The sequence below is a fragment of the Oncorhynchus masou genome, chromosome 32, assembly GCF_036934945.1.
Source record: "Oncorhynchus masou masou isolate Uvic2021 chromosome 32, UVic_Omas_1.1, whole genome shotgun sequence".
Taxonomy (NCBI): domain Eukaryota; kingdom Metazoa; phylum Chordata; class Actinopteri; order Salmoniformes; family Salmonidae; genus Oncorhynchus; species Oncorhynchus masou.
Genome location: NC_088243.1, coordinates 70,049,298 through 70,060,724, shown reverse-complemented (window position 1 = coordinate 70,060,724; position 11,427 = coordinate 70,049,298). Strand labels below are relative to the sequence as shown.

Genomic DNA, 11,427 nt, shown 5'->3' with positions numbered 1-11,427 from the left:
CAGTAGGCGTTTAAAGGTTATGGGTATGAAATTATGGCTTTGACATCAGTGAAAACATAATCCATAGAATACTTCCACAAAATATAATGGACACATACTGGCGCAAATTAACTGATTACAAAATGAGGGTTACAGTTTCAGCCAGTTATCAGATAGTGGGGTATTAAGGAATGGGCCTGACAATTTTTGAAGGACATACAAATGCTTCAGACTTCGCCATATTACAGTCATTAGTCCCAAAAAGTGTACAAAACATTAGGAACACCTTCCTAATATTGACTTGCTTTTGCTTTCAGAACAGCTTCAATTCGTCGGGGCATTGACTCCGATGCTTCCCACCGTTGTGTCAAGTTGGCTGGATGTCATTTGGGTGGTGGACCATTGATACACACGGGAAACTGTTGAGCGTGAACCAGTATAGTTGCATTTCCTGACACACTCAAACCGGTGTGCCTGCCACCTACTACCCCTGTTCAAAGTCATTTAAAATCTTTTGTCTTGCAATGGGCAACAATCCATGTCTCAAGACTTAAAAATCCTTTAACTTGTCTCCTCCACTTCATCTACACTGATGGAAGTGGATTTAACAAGTGACATGAATAACTTTCACCTGGTCAGTCTCATGGAAAGAGGTGTTCCTAATGTTTTATATATATAGTGTCTTCAAAGTATTCACACCCCTTGACTTTTTCCACATTTTGTTACAGCCGGAATTTAAAATGGATTGAGATTTGTCAATGGCCTACACAGAATACCCCATAATGTCAAAGTGCAATTAGTTTTCACATTTTTTACCAAAAGCTGAAATGTCCTGAGTTAAGTATTCAACCCCTTTTCTATGGCAATCCTAAATGAGTTTAGGAGTAAAAATGTGCTTATAGAGTCATAAGTTGCATGGACTCACTGTGTATAATGTGTTTAACATGAATGACTACCTCATCTGTTCCCCACACACAGATAATTGTAAGGTCAAGCAGTGAATTAAACTGATTCAACCACAAAGACCAGGGAGCTTTTCCAATGCATCGAAAAGGGAACCTATTGTTAATGTTTTAATTTTTTTAAAGCAGATGTTGAACATCCCTTTGAGCATGAAGTTATTAATTACATTTGATGGTGTATCAATACACCGTCAAAGATACAGGCGTTCTTCCTAACTCAGTTGCCGGAGAGGAAGGAAACTGCTCCGGGATTTCACAATGAGGGCAATGATGACTTTAAAAACAGCGAAATCATAGAGGAAAACCTGGTTCAGAATGTCCTTGAGTGGCCCAGCCCAAACCTGGACGAACAACTGGAGAGACCTGAAAATAGCTGTGCAGTAACACTCCCATTCAACATGTCAGAGCTTGTGGATTTGCAGAGAAGAATGGGAGAAACTCCAAATACAGGTGTGCCAAGCTTGTAGCGCCATACCCAAGAAGACTCAAGGCTGCAATCCCTGCCAAAGATTAAAGTACTGAGTAAGGGTCTGAATTGTAAATGTAATCTTTTTATTTTGTATAATTTGCAAAAATGTCTAAAAACCTGTTTTTGCATCGTCATTATAGGGTATTGTGTGTAGATTTAGGGGGAAAAAAAAACATTTTAGAAAAAGACTAACGTAACCATGTGGAAAAGGTCAAGGGGTCTGAATACTTTCCTGAAAGCACTGTGCGTATATATCTATTAGCTTATCAATAACAAGGGGTAAGAAACTGCTTCACTATGAGATAGGCCTATTTGGCTTTACAGTGCTCAGTATTTGGTTTAGCACTTGTCTGTAAGAACTGATTTCCCATTATGACTAAATGCAGCAGTCTCAGCAGAACAATTCATTTAATTTAGTTTTTGGTAAGAGGATAAACATGGCTGCCAATTTATTTCATCAGGTGTTTCAAGTGAGTAAAATAGATACCCCAAAATTAAACAAACAAATCCACCAACAATTTCTATTACAATGGTGGCATCCAAACATGTGTAGCAAACTGTTTAGAGACATCTCAATACTTCAAGATTATTTCAAAATGTTCACTCAATGTGGCCTTATAAACTCAGCAAAAAAAAAAAAAGACCCTGTCTTTCAAAGATAATTCATAAAATTCCAAATAACTTCAGATATTCATTGTAAAGGGTTTAAACACTTTCATGCTTTTTTCTTTTACAATTGTGGAACGGTCGTTAAGACACTAACAGCTTACAGACGGGTAGGCAATTAAGGTCACAGTTATGAAAACGTAGGACACGAAAGAGGCCTTTCTACTGACTCTTGAAAAACACCAAAAGAAAGATGCCCAGGGTCCCTGTTCATCCGCGTGAATGTGCCTTAGGCATGCTGCAAGGAGGCATGAGGACTGCAGATGTGGCCAGGGCAATAAATTGCCATGTCTGTACTGTGAGATGCCTAAGACAGCGCTACAGGGAGACAGGAAGGACAGCGGATGGTCCTCGCAGTGGCAGACCACGTGTTACAATACCTGCACAGGATCGGTAGAGCCGAACATCACACTTGCGGGACAGGTATAGGATGGCAACAACAACTGCCCGAGTTACACCAGGAACGCACAATCCCTCCATCAGTGCTCAGACTGTCTGCAATATGCTGAGAGGCTGGACTGAGGGCCTGTAAGGCCTATTGTCAGGCAGGTTCTCACCAGACATCACCGGCAACAACGTCACCTATGTGCACAAACAAACCCACCATCACTGGACCAGACAGAACTGGCAAAAAGTGCTCTTCACCGACGAGTCGCGGTTGTCTCACCAGGGGCGATGGTCGGATTCGCGTTTATCGGCGAAAGAATGAGCTTTACACCAAGGCCTGTACTCTGGAACGGGATTGATTTGGAGGTGGAGGGTCCGTCGTGGTCTGGGGCGGTGTGGCACAGCATCATCAGACTGAGCTTGTTATCATTGCCGGCAATCTCAACACTGTGCGTTACAGGGAAGACATCCTCTCCCTCATGTGGTATCCTTCCTGCAGGCTCATCCTGACATGACCCTCCAGAATGACAATGCCACCAGCCATACTGCTCGTTCTGTGCATGATTTCAGGCAAGACAGGAATGTCAGTGTTCTGCCATGGCCAGCGAAGAGCCCGGAACTCAATCCCATTGAGCACACCTGGGACTTGTTGGATCGGAGGGTGAGGGCTATGGCCATTCCCCCCCAGAAATGAATGAATTTGCAGGTGCCTTGGTGGAAGAGTGGGATAACATCTCACAGCAAGCACTGGCAAATCTGGCACAGTCCATGAGGAGATGCACTGCAGTACCTAATGCAGCTGGTGGCCACCAGATACAGATTTACTTTTGACCCCCCTTTGTTCAGGGACACATTATTCCATTTCTGTTTGTCACATGTCTATGGAACTTGTTTAGTTTATGTCTCTGTTGTTGAATCTTATGTTCATACAAATATTTACAAGTTAAGTTTGCTGAAAATAAACGTAGTTGACAGTGAGGACGTTTATTTTTGTTGTTGAGTTTAATAGCCTAAACTAAATCAGCCACAAATACCAATAAAAATGTCAATTGTGTTAACGAAAATTGTATACACTAGATTACAGGAATGTCAAAAACTCATTCCATGGAGTGTTAAACCATGCAAGGGGAGTTCCTTACTAATTAGTGACCTTGATTCATCAATCAAGTACAGGGTTGGAGCAAAAACCTGCAGACACTTGGCCCCCTGTGGAATGCGTGGCACATTTGCTCTTCAAATTTCTTCATCTGTTCATTACTTTTCCACTATGGTATTATGTGCAGAGTGCAAATTCAAAAAGGTATAGAAGACTAAGAATAATGATTTGCCTCCCCCGAGTACTTGCCAAGCTCCCTCATGCTCACAAACTGAATAAGAAAACTGTCTTTATTCACTTGACAGCAGCAGTCTGGTTAATGCCATATCTGCCCCAAAGTGGGAAGCCTTGCACTTTAATCATTGTCAGAGCCCTCAGGGGGCAGGAATATCAAGGAATCATGAAAGTTGTGCCCATACGGGCGTAGTCTGTAAACTCCAAACATCATGACCTGCATCTGGTTTGGTGACATTCCGCTGAAGGTGATGGCTAAGTCCGAGCAGCAGCCCTCCACCACATCCAAGTTTTTTTTGTCCATGCTGTCTTGGATGAGTGAACCCACACTCTTACTGTTGAACAGGCCCTTACCCTGTGTATCCTCGCCATTCTCTGCAAAGACTCCGGTGTACTTCAGACATATAGCTAATTGTTTCTCCTCGCTCAGCTTCCACAGGGCTCTGCCTCGCTCCGGACACTTCTCCGCATCCTTGAACACATTCACCAGCCTCTTGAGTGCCTCATAGCTCAGCACAATGCCGCTCTGGTACTCCACGTACTCCAGTTCACCCGATTTCATGGCATGGCCAATGTAGAAGGGCTCGTTGGGGTCCTTGGCCAGAATGAGATACTTGAGGTTCTCGATAATGGCGAAGGTGGTGGGCCGTGCCACGAAGAACCAGCGCAGGTCGCCGGCATTGTCATACGCATGCTTCAGGGCCTTGCGCAGCTTGGCCCACTCGTCCTGTTCGTTAAGGTCCACCGCTTCCAGAGCTTTGGCTGACTCAGAGCTGTAGAATACGGCTTGGTCGCAGTGTTTACCCCAGGTGTTCTTGGCTGTGGACCAATACACCAGGACAGAAGGCTGAACCATGATGACGCAATAGACTCGCACTCTCTGGCTCAGCTCCACCATCTGGGAATCAGACAGGCTCTGTAGCTCGTCCTTGGTGGGAGCCTTGATGTGGTGGTGGTGGTGGTCCTCTGGGCTGGACTGCATGCCTGGTGCAAAGCTCCCCAACAGGGACAACAACAGGCAGAATGTGCCTCCCAGGGCTATCCCCTTCACAAAGGAGCTGCCTTCCGACAACATGTTTGTCAACAGTACACGCTGAAAGTAGGAACAAACCATTAATTCACCATATTACTAATCAAACTGGATACTCATGACCGTTAAAGAACACACTAGTTACATACCTAACAATGACTATCATTTCATGTTATTCGAGTGTGTTGCTAGTTAACTACTGTTAGCAAGCTAACTTTTTGCTGTTAGCATTAGCAAGGACATGACTCAACTGTCAGTGCAAAACTATAAAAAATATTTAATGGCTGGCTACCCTAGCTATAACTTGACAAGCAGGTTACAAGTAATGAAGCAAGGCGAATAGCTAGTTAGCTTGATATCTAGCGAACGTTACAGATAGCTAGCTCGATTAGCTATAGTCACAAAAAGGCATCTCATTAATAGAAACGTTTCAACCCCCCCCCCAAAATAAAAAAATATAATCAAGAAAACACTTACCTACAAACGATTGCAGCTGACAGAGAATTCCCTCCTTTCCTTTTTTGTTTCCACTCCTGTCGAAGGAAGTTTCCGTATGCTGATATACCTCAAGGTTGCAAGCTTGCTGTTGGATTTACAAACACAACAAACTTCCGGGTTCTTCTTCTTTGCTATCATGGCGTTCGCACACCTTGTTTATGAATGCCGCCACCTACTGTGTTCAATCACTTTGCATTTGTGATACAAAAAATAAAATGGGGTGGGAAATAATAAATTGCACACCAACCAACCATACACCTATATACCGCTATTTCATAAAGAATCTCAAAACATCTTATAACTCTTCTGCGGTAAAATGTCATACACCCAGGTACTTCACTGCAGCTGCCACACCTACACTCATTAAAAAACCCACTACCCCATTCCACTACTATTTTCTCCCACACCATGCCTATGGCCTGGAAGGATGGGGCACCCTCACTCAACACACCCTGTAACTCGTCAGAAGTCAAATCTCGTTTACCCAAATACTTCTCTGCAGCTGCCACCGCCAACATCTTTTTTTCTGTGATTTATGTTCCATTTCTGCAATACAGATGATAACCATTGGTATGAAAGCTACTCAAAACACTTAATGGCCTATCCTTCTGTACTGACACAAATCTACTACTTACTCACTGGGATCACGGTTGCCAGTTCAAGAAAATATTTCTAGCCCAATGACCACTCAAGACCTGCCCAAAAGGTTTGAAAACTAACCCAATTATTTTTTTCACAGCGAGAGGCCATATTTATACAATAAAACTTTTTTCTATAACATTATCGAGCCAACCAAGAAATAATATCATAGTAACTTGTAACGACGTTAGAAGCAAAATGTAGGTTTCCTCAAAATAATAATTATTGCAAGATATGACGTGACATAATAAAGGAATTTGAATATGTGGCAAGAGAAAATATAATCACTCTCACTAAACTCACCAGATCATTTGCACAAGGGGGTATGGTATATGGCTAATATACCACGGCTAAGGGCTGTTCTTAAGCATGACGCAACTCGGAGTACCTGGATACAGCTGTTAGCCGTGGTATATTGGCCATATACCGCAAACCCCGGAGGTGCCTTATTGCTATTATAAACCGGTTAGCAACGTAATTATAACAGTAAAAAGTAATATTTTGTCATACCCCTGGTATATGGTCTGTTATAAACTGGGTGGTTCGAACCCTGAATGCTGATTGGCTGACAGCCGTCTTATATCAGACCGTATACCACGTATATGACAAAACATTTATTTTAACTGCTCTAATTACATTGGTAACCAGTTTATAATAGCAGTAAGGTCCCTCAGGGGTTTGTGAGATATGGCCAATATACTATGGCTAAGGGCTGTACATAGGCACTTTGCGTTGCATCGTGACTAATAACAGCCCTTAGCCGTGGTATATTGGCCATATACCTCACCCCCTCGGGCCTAATTGCTTAAATATACCACGGCTTTCAGCCAATCAGCATTCAGGGCTCAAACCAGGTTTATAATTGTAAATAAATCCCCTTTGCACATGTGCATAACTGTAGATACACCCGACAGATCTCAATCTATGAGCAAGAAAACTTGGATGGACATAAAAAACTAATGTAGGCTATTTTCTTGCAATTGTGCTGTTATTATGTGCCAAATGTTAAGACTACAAATGGTCCATTTGCAGATTGATTTATCCTTCTGATAGGCATGGGCTACAGATTAAAATCTTGGTTTATGATTGTAATTCAATTTTGCCATGGTTTGCTTTGATAAAAGCAGGTAGACAATAGCCTCTGATAGGCCTACATCTAATTTCAGATCTACAGGTGCCTAGACATGAGGCAAGTGTAAACTGAACGATTTAGCAGCTTGCTTAGTTCAAATGAACAGACTAATTTTTTCAACATGAATAGCGAGGTGATGAAGAGGTAAGAAGTGCTTGTGTTTATTAATAGCCTGCTGGAATAGGTTACTGAGGATGGGGTAATCATTTCAATCACTGAATTAAATATTAATAATATGTATATGAACTGAATATACTTGTCAACAACAGCCAGTGTTTACTTTTTTTTTTAAATTTTTACCTGTAACCTAATCTGACGTTAACGTCAATCTGATGCTTTCTATCAACTGATCGGCAATTGCGATAGAGCTTTGGAAATTTCAAATGTAATTAACTAAACGTGTTCATTAATAATTGCATAGCAACACAAGGTTACAACAACAATAAACTGAAGTTATAGGCTATATTTATTACATTAGTTTGCCAGCTCCAGGTAGGCTACACAAGTGCCACAAATTGATTTGCAATGACTCCAGTGATATCGTAATTTCAACATATTTATTGTATCAAATGGTAGCCTACAATGGCATATACATTACGGCTACTTGATGGCCAACAGAGGCAAATGTATAATTCTTCACATTTAGAATAATGTCAGTCTCATTGAGGCCTTTTCCCCATAACTTCAAATATCCATTCGGGCAGCCCCCGAGACCGAATAACTGAACATGCATAAAGCACTTCGCTTGATACCGTTTTCTTTCAAATTAAGCAGTCGCCATTAGAATGCAGTTTTAACCATCTCCGAGCGAATTTATGTAATGCGCCCAACGTCTTTTTCCAGTGCTTTATCTCCATTATTTGTTGATGTGCATCAGTTCTAGTGTATACCCTACCTACAAATATACCCTACCTACAACTGGTAAAAAAAGTTATATACAACAAGGAAACACTGCCTGGGATCATCTCAGGGTTCATCACCCACTTCCGGGTTCTGAAGTCATGTGACTCACTTATCATTGACAGCTCATCTCTGTGGCGGTGAGATAAAAAGCACACAAAAAAGCAAAATAAAATATGTCTTATGTCAACTTAAACTATGTGTTGAATATATCAAATTCCAGTTATGTTGGTGCAAACCAGATTCAAAGCCATGGTACAAACTTACATGGATGACATAACTCATCATATAACATTTTATTTTATATAGCCTTACATTGAAATTAGACTTTGACACATCATACATGGTTTTTATTTTGAAATTGAGAACCACAATACTGTATGTAGGAATTTCTTCTTGCTTTCAGCACAAGTTTTTCAGCAAAATGTTTCACCTAAGAATTAGCAGTTGAGATGATGTACACCAGGTGTGTCAAACTCATTCCATGGAAGGGCCTAGTGTCTGCAGGATGTTTTTTCCTTTCAATTAAGCTCTAGACAACCAGGTGTGGGGAGTTCCTTACTAATCAGTGACCTTAATTCATCAATGAAGTACAAGGGGGGAGCTAAAACCCGCAGCCACTCTGCCTCGTGGAGTTTGACACCTGTGATGTTTTGCGAGACACCAGATTGCTTTCAACAGTAATTTCAACAGAAACCTGTGCAGACACGCTTATGATAACCTTATCAATCACTTACAACAGTCTGGGCCTTTTGATCATACTCCTATTTCCTGTTTATTAGAAACCTTTCATTTTGACAAAGAGACCGCTAAAACTCAGAGCAATGACACACCACCCTATGTCATTCTTTGTGCCCCTTTGAACTTTAGTGTTCTCTTTTCTACGGATCACAAGGTTATGTATGATCAAGGTTATGTGTGAAATGTAAATGATTGGATAGTTTTGCAAATACATATACAACAATATTTATTTATGTACAACATTCAAATGACTTCCCATATAAACTGACATTAGAAAAGCAGGGCACACAATTATCTTTGCCAGTAATTGGGTGTTGCTTCATGTTAGGACAATGAGAAATGGCTGAAGACTACCGAGTGAGCGATTTCCCTGAAGCTTGCCTAATGATGGTCTCTAAACACAAAATGATGTAGACAACTGTTACTTAAAGGGGTACAAATGCTTGTCACTTTAGTGGAACCCTGTAAGGTATGTCCATTGTACCTTTAGTTATAGGTACCTAATTGTACCCTCGCAGTTCATACCATTAAGAGCCAATAGTATATATTTTAGAGCAGTGGTTTCCAACTTGGGGTACTAAAATGCAGATGAGAGTGTACTTCAGGAGTACTCCACCCAGAGTAAAATTCATTTGGCGGTACAGTAACCCAAAACGTTTGGGAACCACTGCCTCAGGGGATGAAACATGGTTGTTGCATTCAATGACTTTCAGTCCTGTAGCCTTCACCAAGTGCCTAAATTAATATTTTATCATAGAACCTTTTGTGACAATACATTACACATATCATAAAGCCATACTTTAACAGTCTAGTTTTATCCCAATACAGTAATCTGAAATCAGTTAAATTACATCATGCTAGTTTGCAAAGTGATATTTATTCCTGTTGGAAATGAGGAAATCGCAAAATGTGAACATTTAATCATGACTGCCACAGTATCAGTTTATAAATGAGAGTACCTAAACCATTTAAACAGGAACAACTATCTCAGTAACGGGTTCAATAATTACTAATAGATTGGATTAGTAATTTAAAAAATGATGTTTTTTGTCTTTGTGTAACATAAGATCAATCTATCAATCAATCAATGTACATGCAAAAACACACAATGTGCATCTAAAAACAATTAAAATTTTTAAAATAAACTAGCAATACAGCATGCTGGGAAATATGCTAATGAGGGTGTGGTTTTATACCCTGGGGAACCATACTGTACCCTAACCATACTCTTTTTTTCTGAGAGTGTAAGACAAAGGGTAAGACAAAGAAAATAAACAAAGAGACCCCAACATATTTCTAAAGAGTCTCTGTGCTTAAAAGGGGACTTGATCAGAACAGTGATACATGTTGTTCCACCATGTTGTCTGGGGTAGGATGAACAACCCATTTGAACAAGAAAATGGTTTCAGTCACATATAAAGAATTTGAGATTGCTGACTGGCCACTGATTGCTATTGGAGAGGAAACATTTGTAGGGCCCTCTGAACAAGCAGAGATAGGCCCCAGTTGCTTTGACAGAGCCCCCTGAATTGTGTTCATGATGATGGGCCCATCACGTCCAAACCATTAAGACTGAGACTGGGTGACATGACGATGTATCGATCCCGTCGTGATGGATGGTCGAGTAAGATATAAAAGTGAAGTTCCTAGTCAAGATAAAGTAGTGCAGTACAGAGCCACGTAAGCTATTGTCATCATGCTGTCCTTAGCACTGTTCTACTTTTTAGCTGTTATTTGCCCTGCCAGACATGCTCTACCACTGTATCCAGACACAAGCTTGGAACCCCAAGAAGGTAGGCAAGCGAATCTGTGGTATCTTTGAATTCTTTTGATCTGACCATGTCTATGATGTTCTATTTTAGGGCCTGTCTAGCTGAACCTTCCTTATGAGACATGCTGTAAGATGTCTCATCTTTTCTTGGTATCATTTATAGTGTTTAGATTTCTGGTATTCATTCTTAGATCCCTATGCATAATGTTGTGAGGGCAATGTTGAACTCTGAAAGTCTCAGTTCATTATCTACAACCATGTCAAAAGTTTGGACACAGTTACTCATTCAAGGGTTTTTCTTTATTTTTACTATTTTCTACATTGTAGAATAATAGTGAAGACATCAAAACTATGAAATAACGCATATGGAATCATGTGGTAACCAAAAATGTGTTAAACTAATAAAATAAAAACACTTTTTTGGTTACTACATGATTTCATGTGTGTTATTTCATAGTTTTGATGTCTTCACTATTATTCTACAATGTAGAAAAGAGTAAAAAAAAATAAAGAAAAACCCTTGAATGAGTAGGCATTCTAAAACTATTGACCGTTTGTGTAGGTCTAATACATCACAGTCGGAAATGCAATACAAGATATATAAAATGGCCGTGTCTCTTCACAGTCCCCTTTGTGCAGTAAGGTGTCCTTTTATCTGTTTTTTTTTAAACTGGTTATTTTGCGAGCTTGAGTTACCTGGGCTGTCAGAGTTCCATGTAATCATGGCTCTATTTAATACTGTGCATTTCCCAGCCTCTGTTCTGGAACTTGGGACTGTGAAGAGACCTCTGGTTACATGTCTTGTGTTGTACCGATGCCTGTCCGAACTGTGTGCCAACTGCTTGAACAGACAGTTCAGTACCTTCAACACATCAATACCTCTCACAAAGACCAATAGTGATGCAGTCAATCTCTCCTCAACT

General features: G+C 40.6%; 1 protein-coding gene across 2 annotated transcripts; it reads right to left on the bottom strand.

Annotated features, from left to right (window-relative positions):
* Nucleotides 1–802: 802 nt before the first annotated feature.
* Nucleotides 803–5,437, bottom strand: LOC135526531 (C1GALT1-specific chaperone 1-like). Of its 2 annotated transcripts, none has more exons than XM_064954995.1 (2): nt 5,301–5,437; nt 803–4,886 (listed from the first exon to the last, which is right to left on the bottom strand). In XM_064954995.1, exon 2 carries the CDS (start codon nt 4,866–4,868, stop codon nt 3,915–3,917), a length of 954 nt encoding a protein of 317 aa, XP_064811067.1. In that variant the 5' UTR covers nt 4,869–4,886; nt 5,301–5,437; the 3' UTR covers nt 803–3,914. The 2 variants fall into 2 exon arrangements, with proteins under 2 accessions (XP_064811067.1, XP_064811068.1); XM_064954996.1 differs by having other exon boundaries at nt 5,305–5,437.
* Between the last annotated feature and the right edge of the window lie 5,990 nt (nt 5,438–11,427).

Coding starts and splice junctions, on each gene's coding strand:
- LOC135526531 (XM_064954995.1), bottom strand. CDS start 4,868: ATGTTGTCGGAAGGCAGCTCCTTTGTGAAGGGGATAGCCCTGGGAGGC.